This window comes from Cynocephalus volans, chromosome 10 (genome assembly GCF_027409185.1).
Source record: "Cynocephalus volans isolate mCynVol1 chromosome 10, mCynVol1.pri, whole genome shotgun sequence".
Taxonomy (NCBI): domain Eukaryota; kingdom Metazoa; phylum Chordata; class Mammalia; order Dermoptera; family Cynocephalidae; genus Cynocephalus; species Cynocephalus volans.
The window spans coordinates 103,035,609-103,054,327 of NC_084469.1; the positions used below are offsets into that span (position 1 = coordinate 103,035,609).

An 18,719-nucleotide genomic window follows, 5' to 3' on the forward strand; every position below is an offset into this window, starting at 1 on the left:
GTTATGAAGATGCGTCTATCTGGTGGCGTGTATTCGAACCCCATATTGCACAGTAAGAAACTGAGGCACAGAGAGGCGTGGCTTGCCCCGGGGGTCACACCCGGAAGATCTGGGCGGGTTCTGGGTCTGCAGCCCCGAGAGGGGCGCTCTGGTACCGCGGCGGGCGCGGGCAGGTGCACACTCACCCCGGGACCCCGCCCGGCAGACTGTCCCCAGGACCTCGGAGGGGGCGGTCCCGAGGCGTGGCTGTGGGCGGTCCCAGGGTGGGGCTTCTCGGCTCTGTGGAGTCCGATAAGAGCCTGGGGGGAAAGCGCGCGCGCCTGGTCAGTGCGATAAGGCGGGCGTGGGGGCTGCGGGGAGGCCCCGGGGTTGTAGGTCCCTGCGCGGCGACCGGGGCCGGGGCCGGGGCCGGGGACCCGGCTGGGGGGCGGGGCGGGGCGTCCGGGCGGATCACGCCCACTGCATCCGGGGACCTGGGCCGCTAAGATGGCGGCGGTGGCGGCGGCGGCGGCGGCCGTCCGAGCCCGGCCCGGGACCCTGGGGGCGGAGGCCGAGTAGCGCCGTCCTTGGCCCCCGCGTCCCGGCCGCGGGGCGCCCTGGGGCTCGGCGGCCGCAGCCCCCCCCGGCCCCGGGCCCTCGGTCCGCCCTTCCGGTGTGTCCATGAACTCGGTGTCGCCGGCCGCCTCGCAGTACCGGAGCGGGAGCCCGGAGGACGCGCGCCGGCCCGAGAGCCGCCGGCCGCGGGGACCCCGAGTCCCGGACCCCAACGGCCTGGGGCCCTCCGGAGCCAGCGGCCCCGCTCTTGGCTCGCTCGGGGCCGCCCCTGGTGAGCCGGACGAAGTGGACAAGTTTAAGGCCAAGTTCCTGACGGCCTGGAACAATGTCAAGTACGGTGAGGAGGGGGGCTTGGAGGTGGGGGCGGAGTGTCAAGGAGAACCAGACCCCCCTGCCGATCATTCCACCATTTGTTCCTCTCCTGTGAGTCACCTGTGGGTTCCCCGCCCTGCCCGGCCCAGGGTGGACCTGAGGCAGGTCCTGCGGGGAATGTTCTCAAGCCGCGCCCGTTCCCCTTGTGACCTTGGGCTAGCTCCTTGGCTTCCAGGCTCCTCCGTTTTTTCCCCTCTACAAAATAGGTGCAGTCGTCAGAACTGCCTTAATTCATCCTGAATTGATGGTGGTCACTCATATGGCTGTCACCAGGGCTCCCACCTCCGTCTTAGAGCAATACTGCACGGATTCCCCAGAGCCACCCAGAGGCGGGAGCTAGGATAGTGCCCATTTCACAGATGTGGTGATGGAAGCACTGTTGCTGTCGAGCACGTGCTCCATCTCACTGACCACTGCCCCACACCTCCCCAGGCTGGACAGTCAGAAGCCGGACCAGCTTTAGCAAGATCTCCAGCATCCATCTCTGCGGCCGCCGCTACCGTTTTGAGAGCGAGGGTGAGCTGGTCATCAGGACCAGGGTTGGGGGAGTCCCCCTGGGGTGTCCCTGGTGGCAGCTGATAGGTCGGCTCTTGTAGGTGACATCCAGCGTTTCCAGCGGGACTTCGTGTCCCGCCTGTGGCTCACGTACCGCCGGGACTTCCCGCCCCTCGCTGGGGGCTGTCTGACCTCGGACTGTGGCTGGGGATGCATGTTACGTAGTGGCCAGATGATGCTGGCCCAGGGTCTGCTGTTACATTTCCTTTCCAGAGGTGAGCTGTGCTGGGGTGGGCGAAGGGTGCACTAGGAGTACACCGCCAGCCACACATCAGCAGTGTTGGAATTGTTTGCAGACTAAGAGCTTGTTTGTTCATTTATGCATTTATTTATTTTGGCGGCTGGCTTGTTCCGGGATCCAAACCCTTGACCTTGGTGATAGGGACATCACACTCAACCAACTGAGCTAACAACTGGCCAGCTCACGCTGAGAGTTTAAAGTAGCATTTAAATAGCAGCTAGCCACCAAAAAAAAAAAAAAGTTTCGGGTGGGGAGTGAGAGTTATGTTTCAAGATTGTGAAAACGGTGGTTACAAGTGGTCTTCTCGGGAGCATTAGAACAGTGTAAAGCCTGTGTATGCGTGCCCCCCCCACACACACATACACTAGTACTGTTTGACTATGTACTCTGTCCTCTCCAGACTGGACATGGACAGAGGGCCCCAGCCTCAGACCCCCTGAGTTTCCAGGGCCGGCCTCTCCCAGCTGGTACTGTGGGCCTGCTCGCTGGATGCCCCCACGCTGGGCTCAGGGTGCCCCTGAGCTGGAGCAGGATCGTCGGCACCGGCAGATTGTTTCCTGGTTCGCCGACCACCCCCGGGCCCCCTTCGGCCTACACCGGCTGGTGGAGCTTGGGCAGAGCTCAGGCAAGAAGGCGGGGGACTGGTATGGGCCATCACTGGTGGCACACATCCTCAGGTGAGGGCCGCTGCAGGGAACACGGGAGCCACTGGGTGACCCCCAGGAACTCAGCCTTCCGTCCTGCCCCCAGGAAAGCTGTGGAGAGCTGCTCAGAGGTCACCCGCCTGGTGGTGTATGTTTCTCAGGACTGCACAGGTACGGGACTGGGAGACAAAGTCATGGGGTCCAATCACTGTCAATCACTGTCTATGCTGCCTCTTTGGACCCGCCTTACTCAGAGGCTGAAACAGTTCTGGGGCAGAGGGACACTTGAAAAGTCAAGGCTGACATGGTGGGAGGTGCGCAGGATCCCTCCCCTCTGCCTCTCTTTCTAGAACCAGGAGAGGAAACCTCAGAGGCTTCTCCCTGAGTGATAGAATAGAGGGCCTCCTTCTCTCAGGTCTCATTCGCTCTTACTCTACAAACAATTCTAAGATGTACGAAGGTCTGGTCTCCTCTGCCTCATAGGGTTGCCATGGGAATTAAATGAGTCAGTAATACAAGTAAGGGCTGGCCAGTTAGCTCAGTCGGGAGAGCGAGGTGCTGAGAACACCAAGGCCAAGAGTTCGAATCCCCTTTCTGGCCAGCCGCCAGGAAAAACACCACAAGTTAAACACTCACTTAACATAATAAACATTCAATAACTATTAGCTGCTATTATTATTAGTATTCCTCACTACCCTCAAACCTCCTAAGAAAGGTCTTAATGGGAGCCTCAGTAGGTTAACATCAGGGAGTCTACAAAACCTGTAAATTTTTATGCAAAATTCTAGGTGTTTGGGACAGGTTCGATTTTCAGTGAACCGTGTCTCCAAAAAGCGTTGAATCCACTTCTCTGGGAGTCAGGAAAGGGGCTTTTGTAGCAGCAAGGGCGGGCAGGAGAGTGGGGACAGGCAAGTAGGACTCGGGGAGGAGGGACGTACACACGGGGACATTCAGTTTGGGGGCAGAGTACTCAGTGTTCCCATTTTCATGTTCGCAAACCAAGGCACTGAGTCACAGAGGAGGTCAGGCCTGGGACTGGGGAGGAGCTTCAGGCTTTGGACAAGGGTCTCTGCCCCTTCTTGGTTTTATGCTCTTGGTCTCTCAGGGCCTCAGTTGTCCTGTCTGTGAAATGGGCATGTCCACACCTGCCTGGAGGTTCTGGGATTGTCTCGGAAAACTTAGGGGACATTGGAAAAATCTTCACTGATGATGACAGTGTTGCCCACCAAGAGGTTGCACCAGTGAGGTTGGGCCCCTGGGGTTAGAGGGCCCCACTCTGGGTGGGCACAAAGGTGACCTGCTGCTGGCCTGTCCCTCCAGTGTACAAGGATGATGTGGCACGCCTGGTGGCCAGGCCGGACCCCACAGCCGAATGGAAGTCTGTGGTCATCCTGGTGCCTGTGCGACTTGGTGGCGAGACTCTCAACCCCGTGTACGTGCCCTGTGTGAAGGTAGGTTCAGCCAGATTCCAGGGCACCTCCACCCGGGATGTTTCAGTTTGTGCTAGGGCTGCTGTTTATGCTCCCCTCATCCCTTCATTTTTTATTCAATAGTCATGGAGGCCCTAGTATGTGCCACTCACTGTCCCTGCTGCTGGGGATTCAGAGGTAACAAACAGAACAGAGAAAATTCTGAATGTGCCCACTGGAAGCGGACATTCTAATGGGAGAATGATCTGTAACCAAATAGATGTTATAATTCGGACTCTTTTTTGTTCTTTTCTGGCAGCTGGCCTATATGGGGATCTGAACCCATGGCCTTGGTGTTACCAGCACCACACTCTTCCAAGCGAGCTAACTGGCCAGCCCACAATTTGGACTCTTAAGGGGAAAAAACTAACACAATGAAGGGCAGATGAGGGTGGGTGCAGAGCCTAAGAAAGCCCCTCCCCAGCCAAGAGGCAAATGAGAAGCTGGTGGAGAAGTACTCCAGGTAAAAGGAGCAGTGAGATAGAAGCCCTGAGACTGGAAAGAAACATGCTGTGTTTGCACTCAAAATAAAAGCCAAAATTCTCCCATGGCCCACAAGGCCCATTTGTCCCCATCACCACCTCAACCTCATCGCCCCCCCACTCACCTCACTGCTCCTGCCACAGGTAGCTCCTGGCTGTCGCTGAGCACTCCTGCCTCAGGGCCTTTGCACGTGCTGTTCCCACCGCTCGGAACGCCCTTTCCCCTGAGATGCACACAGCTCCCTTGGTCTCTGCTGAAATGTCACCTCTCAGTGAGGCTTTTCCTGACTCCTCTGTTGAAAGTCACAAAGCAGCATTCCCTCCTTTATTCTTTTCCATGTTATCACCTTATGACACGAGATAATTCATTCACTCATTTTGTTACCTGCTCACCTTCCATGCTAGAATGCAGCTCTGCGAGGGCAGGGCTTTTGTCCGTCTTGATCACTGCTGCCCTAGCACACAGTAGGCATTTTGTCCATCTTGGTCACTGGGCCTAGCACACAGTAGGCGTTTGCTAAGTGTTTGTTGAGTGGCTGCCTGACAGCACCTGCCTCAGCTCCGCCTACTCTCTTCCCTCAGGAGCTCCTGCGTTCAGAGCTGTGCTTGGGCATCATGGGGGGCAGGCCACGCCACTCACTGTACTTCATCGGCTACCAGGGTAGGCCCCCCGCACCCCGCCCCACCATCCCCTGCCCTGCCCCTGCTGATGCCTGTCCCCCCCGCAGATGACTTCCTGCTCTACCTGGACCCCCACTACTGCCAGCCCACTGTGGACATCAGCCAGGCTGACTTCCCCCTAGAGGTGAGCTGGGGTCTCCAGGGTCGGGTGGAGGCACGAGGAAGGGGCTGGGCCCCCTGAGCCCCCCTTGTCTGTCTGCCTCAGTCCTTCCACTGCACTTCGCCCCGCAAGATGGCCTTCACCAAGATGGACCCAAGTTGTACTGTGGGGTTCTATGCAGGAGACAGGAAGGAGTTTGAGACCCTGTGCTCAGAGCTGACCAGGGTGAGCAAAAGGAATGTTGGGGAGGGCGGGGGCAGCAAGGGCAGGGCTGGGGTTGAAAGAGGAACAGAGGCCTTGAGTCCAGCAGACCTGGAGGTGCTGCTTCCAGGGTGGGTGTTGTAATCTGGAAAATGCTGTAGTCAACGTCCACCTCTGAGAACCTGAGGGGATGCCAAGGCAGGCTGTTCAGTCAAAATTGTTCTGCCCATGGCAACAAAAGCCCAGCTCTAACGGATTACAGCAAAAAAAGAGCACTGAACTGAAAAGTCTGGGGCATTGGTGCCTTGGGGACAACTGTATATAGGGCCTCAAGTGGCAAGACCCTTCCCTGTCTCTTGACTCTGCTGTTCTATCAGGGCTTTACCCTTGTGGGGACAAGAGATGGCTGCCAGCCCCTCTGGGTATTTACCCTCCCAGTTCATTGGAGTGGGAGCTCTACTTTTGTAGTAATAGCAGCAAAAACCCCTTGGCTGGGCTGGGTCACGTGCTCACCACTGAGCCAATCACTGTGGCCAGGGGGTGGGAGGTGCTGGTTGGCTGGCCTGGGTGGATGCCTTGCTTGGAAAGGTGGGTAACGTGTCCGCACCCCACTAGGATAGTCCTTAAGTGATGATTACTGTGTTTGGGGCTGAGCCATGCTCTCCCTCCTCCTGCCAGGTCCTCAGCTCCTCCTCAGCCATGGAGCGGTACCCCATGTTCACCCTGGCCGAGGGCCACGCTCAGGACCACAGCCTGGATGACCTCTGCTCCCAGCTCTCCCAGCCAGTGCTGAGGCTCCCTCGCACTGGGCGGCTCCTCAAGGCCAAACGCCCGAGCTCCGAGGACTTTGTGTTTTTATAAAGGGAGGGGATAGGGGAAAAGATGCAACACTATTTATTTTTTTATTTATGTCATGTTGGGTGTGGGAGCTTGAACTCTGGCGGTGTTGGGATTTCCTGTTCTCACCCTCTCACCAAGCCCAGCTGTGACCAGTCTGGGAGCCCATTCAACCGGTACAGAGCCCGCATGCCAGCCTCCCTTCCTTGCAGGGCAGGGAGGGAGGGAGGACTCCCAGGCACCACTCAGGGCCCGACTCAAGTACTGTAGTTTGCACTGGACCGCCTGGGCCCCTCACTGGTCCCGAAGCCCCTGTCCTGGGGGAACTGTAGCCACTGAGGGGCAAATAAAGCCGTCTGACTTGAATGTGGCCATGGCTGGCCTCAGTGTTCTAAACAGGATGTGGGGTCCAGGAGGTGCCTCAAATGAGGTTTCTAAGTCACATGGGGAAAATAGGTATGTCAGCCTCAGTTTCCACATCTGTAAGATGGGAAGACTCCCTTGCTTGCAGGTAGATAGGAGGTTCTGTATAGCAGATGGATACACTACTGTCGGCAGGAGGGGTACATCCAGGGGCTTGGTTTGAGGAAGGAGCCCTGGGGCCCCTTCCTGCTCCCTTGTGCTCAGGGGCCGCTCTTGGGCCCCTGCTGCTTTCTTCGTTGCCGGCCCAGCTGGCGGAAGTGCAGCCGTTTGGGGTTGAGTCCAAAGGCCTGCAGTCTCTGGCGGCTGAACTCGCGTCCACCGAGCGTCACCGTGGGGCCCAGCACCCGTGCTTTCTTGCCCCTCCTCCGCTTCTGTGGGGCTGTCTTCTCAGTGGGTGACACAGGGACCTTTTCTTCCTGTGCTGGGGGGCTCTGAGGCTGGGGCCGCTTCCTGCAGGCCCCATCAGGCACTGGCAGCTGCCCCTGTGGGCCAGCTTTGGTGCTCTGTGGCTTCCCTGTGGCTTCCATGGGCATATCCGTCCTAAGGGAGAAAAGTCAGGGCTCAGCTCAGGCTGGTGACGATTAGGCCTGTTCCTGAGCACAAGTGCCCCATTTTACAGATGAGGAAAGGAGGCAGAGAGGCAGAAACAGCGATTCAGGGCCTGCCAGGGGTTCAAACCCAGGTCTGAGGCCAAAGCCAAGGCTGGTTTGTTTATTTTAATTAAACTCTGCTAAATTTAACCAAAGCCAAGATTTTCCTGCCGAACCTCAAGGCTGGATTGTGATGCTGATAATTCTGATATTTGTGCCTGGGCCTATACTAAGTTATTCACATAAATTAACTCATTTTAGCTTTAAATCAACTCTATGAGCTGCTTCTTGCTTAACAGACTGGGAAATAACAATCACAATAATATCTAAAACTATAGGGCTTTTACTATATTTTAAGCACTTTACACAAATTAAGTCACAACCCTAACGACCTGATGAAATATGAACCATCTTTATCTCAATCTTATATATGAGAAACAGACCCAGAGAGGGGTAGTAACTTGCCCAAGGTCACAGAGCTAACAGCCCAGCCAGGATTTGAACCCAGGTCTGAGAGACTAGAAGCCCCATTCCCAGGGTCATACAAAAGACAGCTGACCAGTGCAAGACTGAAACCCCAGGCCTGGGGGACTCCTCACCAGCCTCCCCCCAGCCAGTAATGCTTACTCCTCTGGGCAGAGGGACTTGAAGATCTGCCTCTTTTTCCATGTGTTCTGGGCCTTCTGGCTGTACGCCCTCTTGTCCCGCAGCTCCTCCTGCTCTGACCTGCAGGCACCCAGTGGACACACCTGTCATTGGGTGTTCTAGGAGGTGCCCATGCTTGCCTGCCCATCCCTCTTGCCAGGCACCAGCCTCGTCCTGCCCTGTCACCTGTACATGCAGGTCTTCTTCAGGGAGCACCACCGGTTCAGCTCCTTGTCGTCCGCGGCGAGGATCTGCAAGGAGGGAGGAGTAGGGATCCACTGCATGAGCCCCCAGGGAATGGGAGGACCCTAACTCTCTCTGAGCCTTAGTCATGTTATCGGTTGAAATAGGGCAATGTTAGTACCACCCAGCAGGGATGTCCTGATGGCAGAAGAACATCTCTGAGGCTGTGGGGCATCAGAGGGGTAAACTGAGGCTCAGAGAGGGAATCCTTGCAGTAGGTCACACAGCCAGGAAGTTGGCTGATTGCAGATTCCAGGTGGATCCCAAAGGCCCTGCAGCTCTTATGCCCAAAGCCTCAGAATAGGGCAGGGGTCTCTACTAATTACAGATGAGACCCAGCTTCCCAACCTGTAGACATCAGTTTCCTCATTTATATGATGGACACCCCCTCTGAACCTACTGGAAGGCCATCAGGAGGATTAAGTGACTGTGGATGGTATAAGCTCAATAAACATTGGCTAGTTTTACTGGCCATTAATAATTAAGCACCCACAGCCACCATCACTAAGGGACCGTGGGCGCTCTTGACCTGCCAGATGCCAAAGAACCATACACAGTTAATTTTGTTTTAGAAGCTCCACAGCCAGGAGGTGGAGGCTGTTATAAGTCCCATTTTACAGAAGGGGAAACTGCAGCACAGGTGGTTAAATCTCTTGTCCAAGGTCACACAGCTGGTGAATGTCTGGGCCAGGACTTGAACCTGGGCCAGCTGGTTCTGGAGCCCACCAAGTCTGAACAGCCACCCTGCTGCTGAGATACAGTAATAAGATTAAAAGTGGTATTTACAGGGACATGCAATGGGCAAGGCATTGTTTCAAGCCCCACCTTACAGAATCCCTTTGAGGTAGGAAATATCATTAGTGCTGTCATCATTAGCACTGTTATTACTATCAGTTTCAAGATAAGGACACAGGTTGTATGTTGTGGCATCTTCAAGTAATAGAGACCAGGGCTCAGGTCAGCTCTCAGCTCTCTCTTGCACAGTGGGTGCACCGCCCCAACATGTCCCCTGCCTGCCCGGGCCCCCACCTCCTCGGTGCTGAGCCCGAAGTCACAGGGCACCACGGTGCGGTATTTGAAGCGACAAGGCAGGTCATCAATGACGTCCTCGTAGTCCAGGCGGTAATACTCATCCAGGTACTCCTCGAATGTCTTGTCCCCTACACGGGAGATAGCCAGGCTGCCGGGGTGTGCCAGGCAAAGACCCCCAGCTGCCCGCCTGCCCGCCCGGGCCTCACCAGGGTCGAATACAGGCTTTTCCTGCCCCACAGCGGCAGCAAAGGGTGACCTGCGCTGCTTCTTGCCAGTCGGGGGTGTCTCATGCTTTTTCTTGCGCTGCTGGCTGGGGTCGTAGTCAGCATCCATCTGCCAAGATGCATGGGTCAGGTCTGGCCAGCCCTTAGGGTCCCCCGGACCCCCCACCTGTGACACCTACGTTGAAGTCGGGGTCCTCACAGTGCAGCTCTTGCTGCCCCCAGGCTGTAGCCTGTTCCGGCCCATCCCACGTGTCCCAGTTCCAGTCATCTGTTTCCAGAGGACAGACAGGTGGGATCAGGGCAGCACCTCAGGGCACCCCTCCCCCCCCACCAACACTGCCTGGTGCCCTGGCTGAGCTCACCTTCAAGCCCCTCCTCTTCCTCAAATTGTGGCTTCTCTTCTTCCATGGTACCGTAGTACTCATCCCCGAAGCATTTCTGCAGATCAGGGATGGGGTGAGCCCCCAAGATGCCAGCGCACCTCCTCCCCCAACTGTTTTACTCCAACACCTTGCGTGGCTCTCCAGTGCCCTCCCAGGACCTAGCCCCTAGATGCACAGGGACCCTGTGTGTCCATTCTCTGACCACCTAATTGCTACTCAGGCCTTAAGTCTTACCTCAGCTGCCTGTCCTATCCCCTTGCCACCACAGCTGACAAAGCCCGTCAGGGGACTCTATGATCCCATCTCCCCCTGCATGTCCCCATCACCACCCCGATCCCTATGGGTTGTAACCATACAGTTATGTGCCTATCAGACAAAGAGCCCTAGGAGGGCAGGGACCTCTGTGCTGCCTGGTGTATGGCATGCAGTAGGTGTTCAATAAATGTTAAACTGGTTCCCACCATTCCACGAGTTCCAAGAAGGGTGAAACTGTCTTGGGCCCCTGCTGGAAACCCAGCATCCAGTGGAGGCCTGGCAAAGGCAAACACTGTGAACCATGTTATTTACTATGCACCTGCTATATGCCCATCCGTGGGCTGTATCTTGCTGCATTCTTACAACCTCTCTGAGAGAGAGCAACTACCTCCATTCTGTTGAGAAACCAAAGCTCAGAACTGAGCAGCTCCTAGGAAGTGAAGGCTAAACACCAATACATAGCACCCACCAATCCAGTTTTCACCTGGTCCACCTGGGGCTCTTGCAGTGCCCACTGCTTCTTCCATACATCCCTCACCTCCTGCTTCTTTGGCTTCATGCTATGTTCTCCCCAATACAATTAATATTAACAGCTCAAAAAATGAACTTAAAGGAAATGCAGTGACCACTGTTCCTTGAGCACTTACCAACTAAACTTTTATATATATATATATATATATATATATATATACCTCTCAATCTTTCTGTACAACAGCTCTGAGGTAGATGCTAGTTAGACCCACTTTACAGACAGGGAAAGAGGCTTAGAGAGGTCAAGTCACTTTTCTGAGGCTACACAGTCAGGAAATGACCCCTGATTCCAGAGCCATGTTCTTGAGGATTCAGTGTCATGGCTGAGCCAAGGCAAGGGGCTGCACCTGCATGAGCTGGTCGTGCCGGGCAGGGTCGAAGTCATCCTCCAGGTCCCGTTCTTCAAAGCCCAGTGTCTCATTGCCAGTGACCTGCCGAAGCTTCTCCAGCTTGGCCAGAATCTCCTTCCTCTTCAGGTTCTTCAGCTGCTTCAGCTCCTCCTGCTTCTTGGCTTTCTCCTGCAGGCAGCAGGCCAGGGCAGAGGGAGGGTGTGGGCTTTCCTCGGGGGCTGGGTGCCCCCCTCCCCCAGCAAACCACCCCCACACTCACCCTCTTCTTTCGCTCCCGAGTCTCTTCCCTTTTCTCCTTCCTGCGCTCGTCCTTGCGGCGCACAGAGGACGTGATGCTTCGAGGGTAGGTCTTGACCTGGGGGCAACAGAGGTGCCCAGAAGGGCCACAGAGATGATTTAAGGCTCTCTGGCCCTGGACCCCAGGGGCCGGGTCCTCCTAAACCTGGCCATAGCCACACACCAAGGCTGAGTCTGGCTCCTCAAAGCGGAAGTTGTACTTGTGCTCAAAGTCCTCCTGTTTCTTCAAAAACAGCTCCCCCTCGTCCGAGGAGTCATCCACAGCCAGCTGGACTGGTGGACCAGGGACCCTGAAGGACAAGATGATGTGAGCTGGGGGGCCAGCCCAGTTAGGTTAGGCCACCAGTTCTCGCATGCCTGGGTGCCAGATGTATTGACACTTTTTTTTTTTTTTTGGCGGCTGGCTGGTGCAGGGATCCAAACCTGTGACCTTGGTGTTATAACATCACACTCTAACCACTCAAGAAAACCGGCCAGCCCTGCATGAACTCATTTAATCCTCATAAGAACCATACAAGGTGCATGCTGCCATTATCCCCATTTTGCAGGTAGGGAAACTGAGGCATGGAGGTCTAGCGGCAGGGCCAGGATTTGAACTAATGCCGTCTGTCTCCAGAGCTCACATTCTGTATCTCTTCTTCACAGAAGATTAACTCTGCTACCCCCACGTGAGAAAAATAAACACACGGTGGCCTCTGCCTTTTGGACAGCACTGGCTGAGAATATCTTAGGAAGGGGCGGGAGACACAGGTCCCGGGAGACATGGTGGCTCACCCTTCCTGCTCCTCTTCCTCCTCCTCCTCTTCATCCTCATCTCCCTCCTCCTCATAGCATTTGTTGAGGATATAATCCCGCAGGAATCGCTCCCCTTCGTCCAGCTCTGGATTGTTCCAATATTCCTTGAGATGGGTCTGGGGGTGTGGGGGTAATGGAGCCCAGGTCACAGACTTGGGGACAGAGAACAAGGGCAGGCATGGGCACCAAATGGACTTAAGTAACTGAAACTTCACAGCCAGCTTATGAAGTAGGTGGAATCATCCCCATTTTACAGATATGGAAACTGAGGCCCAGAGATGGGCACACCTCGAGGGTCACTTTCTGGAAAAAGGTTGGATAGAGGCAGAACAGGCAGTTTAGTCCATCAGCAACTATATGTGGGAACTGACCAGTTCCTTCAGGGACTCGGGGTTCTGAATGTCCTTCTGTCCCTTCAGCCACTCCACGTAGTCGGCCTCCTCCTGGGCCTGGAGGAAGAAGCCCGAGGGTCTGCAGGAGCCCCAGCCACCACCACCTCTAGCCCCAGTAGCCCAGCCAGACCCCAGCACCCACCTTCTCCTCCCTGCTTTTAGCATGTTTCTGCAGCAACCCAGAGCCACCTTCTCCAGTGCTGTCCTCATCTGTACTGTCCTCCACGAACACACGGAAGCTGCCCTCATGAGAAAACAGGCCTCAGGACAGGCAGGCTGGCCTCTGCCCACCAGCCTGAGATTAACGCACTTACTAAGCCCTGAGCGCTCCTTTTGACAAGCTCAGAGCAGTGCTGTGACATGATTAACCATATGAGGAAAACTGAGGCATGAAGGGAGCGAGGGACAGAGTCTGACTAGATACCAGGCCCATTCTGGCCACTCACCCAGGCCAAGGCTCACCTGTCTTTGAGCTGCTTCTGTTCTTCCACATAACTCTGCGACGAGGTTTGCTGTAGAGGATAGGGAGATATAGGCCTCAGGCCAGGCCTGGGCCCTTTGGCCCTCCTCCCAGCCTCCACTCCACCCACCTGGAATCTCTGATCTGAGGTTTCCTCATCAGAGTTCTCCTCATCGACGTATTTGCTGTGCAGGGAAGGATGGGGCTTCAGAATATATTTCCAGGGCCCATGGTCCCAGCACCAGCTGGGGGGGCCCTCGGGTGTGTATGTAGTGGGGCACTGAGGCTATTGCTTTCAGGGGTTCCCTTGATTTTGGTGAGATGCCAACTTTTTTCCACCTCTGCCCCTAAGAAGACACCACGGTCTGCCTACTCTGGGAAGGCTGGGGACACAGGGTAGCGGGCACAGCTTACCCTTCCTTCTCCAAGATAACCTTCCTCTCATAGTCCTTCAAGTACATGGGCCGCACTTTCTGCTGCTTCTCCAAGGCTGCCAGCTCCTCCTCACTGTCACTGTCGGATGATGCTGTGGGCCCACCAGAAGACACCTGCCATCACCCACAACCTCTCCCCTTCCCGTGGCAGAGAATCCCACAGGGCAGGACCAGTTTCCAGTCCCAAATCCACCAATTCCTAGCTGCAAAACAGGTATCCTACTTGCTATCATCTGGTGGGGTTGGGATCACTCTCAGCAATTCGTGCTTTGGACAGTGCCAAGCGCATAGCTGTCAATAACATTTTCACCAGGCAATAACCTAAGATGCGCTGCTAACACTTTTGTCGTGAAACGATTCATTCAGTAGCCATGACAACGAAGCAGCCGCAGACCTGTTCTCTGATAGAAGGTGGCATCTTTCTGATAAATGCAGGGATCCTTCTTCTTCAACAAGGACAGTGTCCTGTAAAAGTCACGCTCCTCCTGGGGGTCAAACTCCTAGAACAGGAAAAGGGGTGGGGAGACTTCAGAAGGGATGTAGTAAGAACTCTAGTGGGAGCTGGTGATGGGGAGTATGGGAGGAGCAGGGGGGCTGAGAGGGTGTGGGGATTAGTGTGGAGGATGGGCATACATTAGAGAGAAGGGGGCATCCTTCTGGGGAAAGGCAGGGGGTATCAGATAGCAGGTGGGAGAGGAGCTCTCTTGGGGGTGTGCAGGGGGGACCACAGGTCTGTACAGCATATGGGCAGAGGAAGGTAGGGGGCAAGGGGAGGGTACTTCCTGGGGAAGACAAGGGAGTGATATCAGGACAGGTGGGCAGAGAAGGGACACGGGACAGAGGGGAGGAGCTGAGCTGCACAGTGGGACCGGAAGATCAGGGCTGATGACAGATGTTGGGCGCCCCACGTGGCACAGGGAATAGTACACTGTAAAATAGTTACACTCTTGGGGATGAGGAAGGGGGACTCCTGGGGGACAAAGGGATCGCACCACACATAAGGGTGGGCCAGTGGATCCGTGGAGGGGGAGTGAAATGGGATTTGGCCACCCCTGGGGATAGGGAAGGCGCTGTCTGGCCCTCATGGGATTGGGGATTAGATGCTCCCTGTGGTCGGGTCGGGATGCGATGGGGGGCTTGGACGCCTGGCACGTCCGGGACAGGGGGCGGGGAAGTGCACCACGTGCTCGTCGCTGGAGTCAGTCTCGGAACTGGAGTCGCTGCCGCTGTCCCGGTCCCCGTAGCGATCCTTCACTGCAGGACACATACGGGATCCCCCCCAGATCAGCCTAGGAGACCCGATCTACCCCCAATCCTCCGCGGCCCTGCATGCCCCGGCGCCCTGAGCGCATGCGCCCCGCACTCACGCCGCTGCAGCTCTTCGCGCTCACGGTAGCGGCCGTACCGCGCCGCGAAAGCCGCGTTCACCCGCAGCGGGGAAGACCTGCGCGGCTCCGGCATGGCGGCTCTGCGGCCCAGTGCGCACGCGCATGGAGGGCTCCCGGAAGGGGCGGGGGACACTCTTGGTCACGCCCACCAAGAGCTTTACAGGGGCGGGCCGCGCCGAACCCCGCCCCTGGCTTTTCCGGGATCCCGTTCGCCTTGTTACCGCAGTCCCCGCCCATGGGTCACGCCTCTGCGGGGAAGGCCGCGGCCACCGCCCGCCCTCCCTATCCCCTGGGCTCCGGGCACCCAGCTGACATCTGGGGGCCCTTTCTCCACTCGCGGTTTCCTGTCTCCTTTCCGTTCCGACAGCGCAAACCGCTGCCCCACCCAATTCTCTCACCCTGGCGCCCTGGGAATTACTACTCTCTCCCCTCCCCCACAGCAGCCACGATCTGAGATCCCTGTGCTCATCCCGACCGACATCCTGGACGCGCGACTCCCCATCTCAGACTCACAAATCAGAAGCCACCCACACTGTGATCATGCACAAGTCTTAATTTAATGGGTAAAAACATTAAATTATCACACAGTTTTCTTCACAAAGCTTAATAAATAGAATCTTTTTTTTTTTTTTAATCGCTGTACAAGACTGGAAAACAAGCTTCCATCAAAATATGAATGAACTCATGCTACCCTTTTATTGATTTGGAACTCTCCCCCCCCTCTCCCATGCCCGAAGCAGTGCGACACTTCAGGTCTCTCTCTCAGCACAGCCGGCCAAGGTCGCCAGGTTCCAGGAGCCCTGGAGGCGATGACCTCACTCGGGCTGGGGCTTTAAACGCTCTGCCCTCGGGTCTTGTCTGCCGCCCCAGCAGACAGGCCTAGAGGAAAATAAACCGTTTAGGTGGCTGTTGCCTGCAGGAGACCTTCTCTGTCCAACATGCCAAAAGGGGTGAGAAAAACAAATGAGAAACATCCCCCAAACACACACACCCCAGAAATCAACACCAATAAGCCACAAACTGGTGCTCCTCCCCCCTTCGGCAGTGGGCAGGAGGAGCGAGGAGAGAAAGTGTTTCTTCTCTCCTCTTCTGAAATATAACCCAGTGGGGTTCTCTTGCTGGACAGGACAGCCCCAGGTCACAGCGGGGCCACTGTGTGCCCCTGCAGGATGTCCATGAGGTCCTGATCCCCTCTCTGCCGAGCCAGCTCCAGGGGTGTGAGCCCCCTGGCATCCCTGTGATGGAGATCACATTCAGCAGCCAGATAACTGACCACAGCCATGTGGCCTTCCTGCACCGCCAGATGGATGGGAAGCGCCCCACTGCCATCAGGCACGTTGACATCAGCGCCATACTCCACTAACGCCTTCAGGGTGTCCAGGAATCCAGTGCGGGCTGCATCATGGACTGGACTGGTACCAGAAGCGTCCTGGACATTGGGGCTGGCACCCTGCTTCAGCAGCTCCAGGGCGACAGTGGTGCTGCCAAACATCATGACCTGTGTGGGGACAGAGGATCAGGAGGTCCCCAAGGGAGGGAGTCCAGAAAAGGAAGTTACTGGAGAGAGAAGGATCATCCAGAGAGATCTTCCAGTAATAGAGAATATCAGAGAAGTGGTCCCTTAGAGAATGGGGAAACCCCAAGGAACATAATCCTTCAAGGAGCTGTTTGAGACCCCAGGGAACAAATACTCCTGGGACCATGGATCCCCAAGAAGCTGGTCATGCCTTTGAGAATGAGACCCTAACCCAGAAAGTAGCCCTCATGGAAACTTTCAAGGAACCTAAGACCCTCCCTCAAGGAACCAGAGACACCCTCCCATATAGGAAATCACCAGGAAATATAAAGCCCCCCTCCAGGAAATAAGCCCCCATAAGACTGAAAACTGCCTCCCAAAACGTTAACAATCCTCTCAAGGGAAAAGAGAGGCCCAGGAAATTTGAAACCCCCTTCTCTAGTGACTAGCTCCCTCCTATATAATGGAGATGTCCCTCAGTACCTGAGCCACACTCAAGAAATAGGATTCTAAAAAAAAAAAAGGAAAAAGAATGGGATTCTCCTGTGAAATGCCCCCCCAGGGAATAGGGACCTCATGCAATCTGACACTGTTTCTCCATTGGGGCTCCCATAATTATACCAAGAATCCGCCAGCCTCCCGGAATGAGGACCCACCCCACCAAGTAATAACTGGAACCTCTCAAAGAACTTCCCAGAAAACAGAGACCACCCCCCATAAACATGAATCCTTCCTTCCAGAGATCGGCTCTCCACATAAAAGCCCAAGAAACCGGAGCCGTCCCTATGAAACCCGGATCCAAAGAAGCTGAACCCACCCACAGAATAAGAACCTTTCCAGGGAAAGCAAATCCTCCAGAGATGGATAGCCCTCCCCTCCCCCCACCCACCTACGAAAGGGGACCTCGGGGAACAACATCAGCCCTGAAAAGGAGGACGGGCACCCAGTGGGTCACCACCGGAGCCAGAAGACCGGAGAGAAGGGGTCTGGGGTCTCGGTCCTCGCTCCGTTCCCCCGCCCCTGCCCGGGGCTGGCAGGGCCTCACCTGCAGCGCCGTCTTGCCGAAGCGGTTCAGGGCGTCGGGGTGCACCTGCTCGCGGTGAAGAAGGCGGCGCACCTCCTGCACGTCGCCCCGGGCCGCGGCCCCACTCAGCCGGTCTCCGGCGCGGACTTGCTCTAGCAGCATGTCTACCTGGCGGCCTGCGAAGCCCCCCGCCCCACCCCCGCTCGGTCAGTGCGGGGCAACCTTCCCGGGGCTCGGCCGCCGCGCGCCGGGCCTGCGCTAGACTCCCGGGCCGGCTCGCCAGTCCCGGGCTCCGGAGCGACCCCCGCCCTCCCAGCCGGCTCCTCCCCCTGTCAGCCGGCGGGGCGGTGAGGGGTTGGGAGCCGGGCCCAACCCTCCGCCGCCCGCAGGGCCCTGCCCGGTGCCCGCCCCTTGGGGGCCGGGTCTCCCCGGACTCACTCTCCCTCCTCCTCCACGGGCGGGGTCTGCTCTGAGCCTGCGCCGCCGCCGCCGCCGAGTTGGCCTCCAGGGGGCGGAGCCAGCGCGCTCGCGGACCCGCCCCCGGACGCCGCCGATTTGTTTCCTTCCAAACTCGCTACACTGTAGCCGAGCCGCGTTGCCCGGCGCGCGACCTCACGGCGCCCCGCCCACAGGGTCTGCGCAGCCAATGGCTGCGCGTCGCCGAGGCGATTTCGAGCGTCGACGTGGGCTCTGTCGCTCCTGATTGGCCAGGGAGCGGCGACCGGTGGACCGCCGGCAATGGCGGGGTTTTCGGTTTTCAAATGATCCGGGCGGGCGGGAAAGAGGGCCCGTTTAACTGATCCGGGGGAGAAAGGTCAGAGACAGGATAGCGTGGGCTGCTCCGGGACCTCGGCGCCTCCTGGGGGTAGGGAAGCAGGGCTGGCCGCCCAGCCTGAGGTCCCACCATTCATTCATTCTAAGTCTTTCATTCATTCGCCCACTGTGTTCAGGGACCGTTCTGGGCGCCGGTGAGCGCACATTCGAGCAACTAAATACTTTTAGATACCGTTAAGCACCATGAAGAAAATAAAACGGGGAAATGGGGTGGATGAAGGAGGAATCACCCTTCCCGGGCTCAGACAGCCAGCCTGAAAGTATGAGGAGGGAAGGGTTGACCCTGCAGCTGCCACATGGGCGAGACTGGGAGGCGAGTCGCGGCCCGAGGCGGCTACAGGGGCATTTCTTCATTCAAAGATTTACTGAGCACCTCCTGGAGGCGCCCAGCTGGAGAGCGAGCTAAGCGGCTCCTGCTGCAGGACGCCTACAACCTAAGGCAGGAGGAGAAAATAATTAAATATATTCAGAGTGGTAACTGCTAAGGAGCTGATAAAACCGGATAAATGATAGTCTCTTGGGAAAGGAAGGCCGTAGAAATAAGGAGGGCTTCCTTGAGGAGATACATTCGATTTGCGATCTGAAGGTGAGGGAAGGCGCCATGTGGGTATCTGGGGAAAAGCATGGCAGGTGGAGGGCCCTGCAGATGCAAAGGCCCTCAGGTGGGAGCGTGCCTGGTGTAGAGGGGAGAGTGGGAGGAGATGAGGGCAGGTAGGTGGGGTTGTACAGATGAGGCCTGTGGGCTGCAGTCAGTACTTTGCTTTGG

General features: G+C 56.7%; 3 protein-coding genes across 3 annotated transcripts; 1 reads left to right on the forward strand and 2 right to left on the reverse strand.

Annotated features, from left to right (window-relative positions):
- Positions 1-486: 486 nt before the first annotated feature.
- Positions 487-6,503, forward strand: ATG4D (autophagy related 4D cysteine peptidase). Its single transcript, XM_063111558.1, has 10 exons — positions 487-892; positions 1,360-1,443; positions 1,524-1,697; positions 2,124-2,400; positions 2,474-2,538; positions 3,688-3,818; positions 4,901-4,979; positions 5,047-5,123; positions 5,205-5,324; positions 5,979-6,503. Exons 1-10 carry the CDS (start codon positions 661-663, stop codon positions 6,159-6,161), a joined length of 1,422 nt encoding a protein of 473 aa, XP_062967628.1. The 5' UTR covers positions 487-660; the 3' UTR covers positions 6,162-6,503.
- On the reverse strand, positions 6,179-14,656 carry KRI1 (KRI1 homolog). Its single transcript, XM_063111557.1, has 19 exons — positions 14,559-14,656; positions 14,372-14,445; positions 13,586-13,691; positions 13,172-13,283; positions 12,888-12,942; positions 12,760-12,809; positions 12,440-12,536; positions 12,277-12,354; positions 11,885-12,021; positions 11,274-11,400; positions 11,073-11,168; positions 10,811-10,981; positions 9,657-9,732; positions 9,474-9,562; positions 9,277-9,403; positions 9,068-9,198; positions 7,982-8,046; positions 7,778-7,876; positions 6,179-7,100 (listed from the first exon to the last, which is right to left on the reverse strand). The coding sequence occupies exons 1-19, from the start codon at positions 14,650-14,652 to the stop codon at positions 6,761-6,763; spliced, it is 2,124 nt and encodes a 707-aa protein (XP_062967627.1). The 5' UTR covers positions 14,653-14,656; the 3' UTR covers positions 6,179-6,760.
- Positions 14,657-15,147: 491 nt separating this feature from the next.
- CDKN2D (cyclin dependent kinase inhibitor 2D) lies at positions 15,148-17,610 on the reverse strand. The gene is made up of 3 exons (XM_063112301.1): positions 17,558-17,610; positions 17,141-17,295; positions 15,148-16,077 (listed from the first exon to the last, which is right to left on the reverse strand). The coding sequence occupies exons 2-3, from the start codon at positions 17,279-17,281 to the stop codon at positions 15,718-15,720; spliced, it is 501 nt and encodes a 166-aa protein (XP_062968371.1). The 5' UTR covers positions 17,282-17,295; positions 17,558-17,610; the 3' UTR covers positions 15,148-15,717.
- Positions 17,611-18,719: the final 1,109 nt, after the last annotated feature.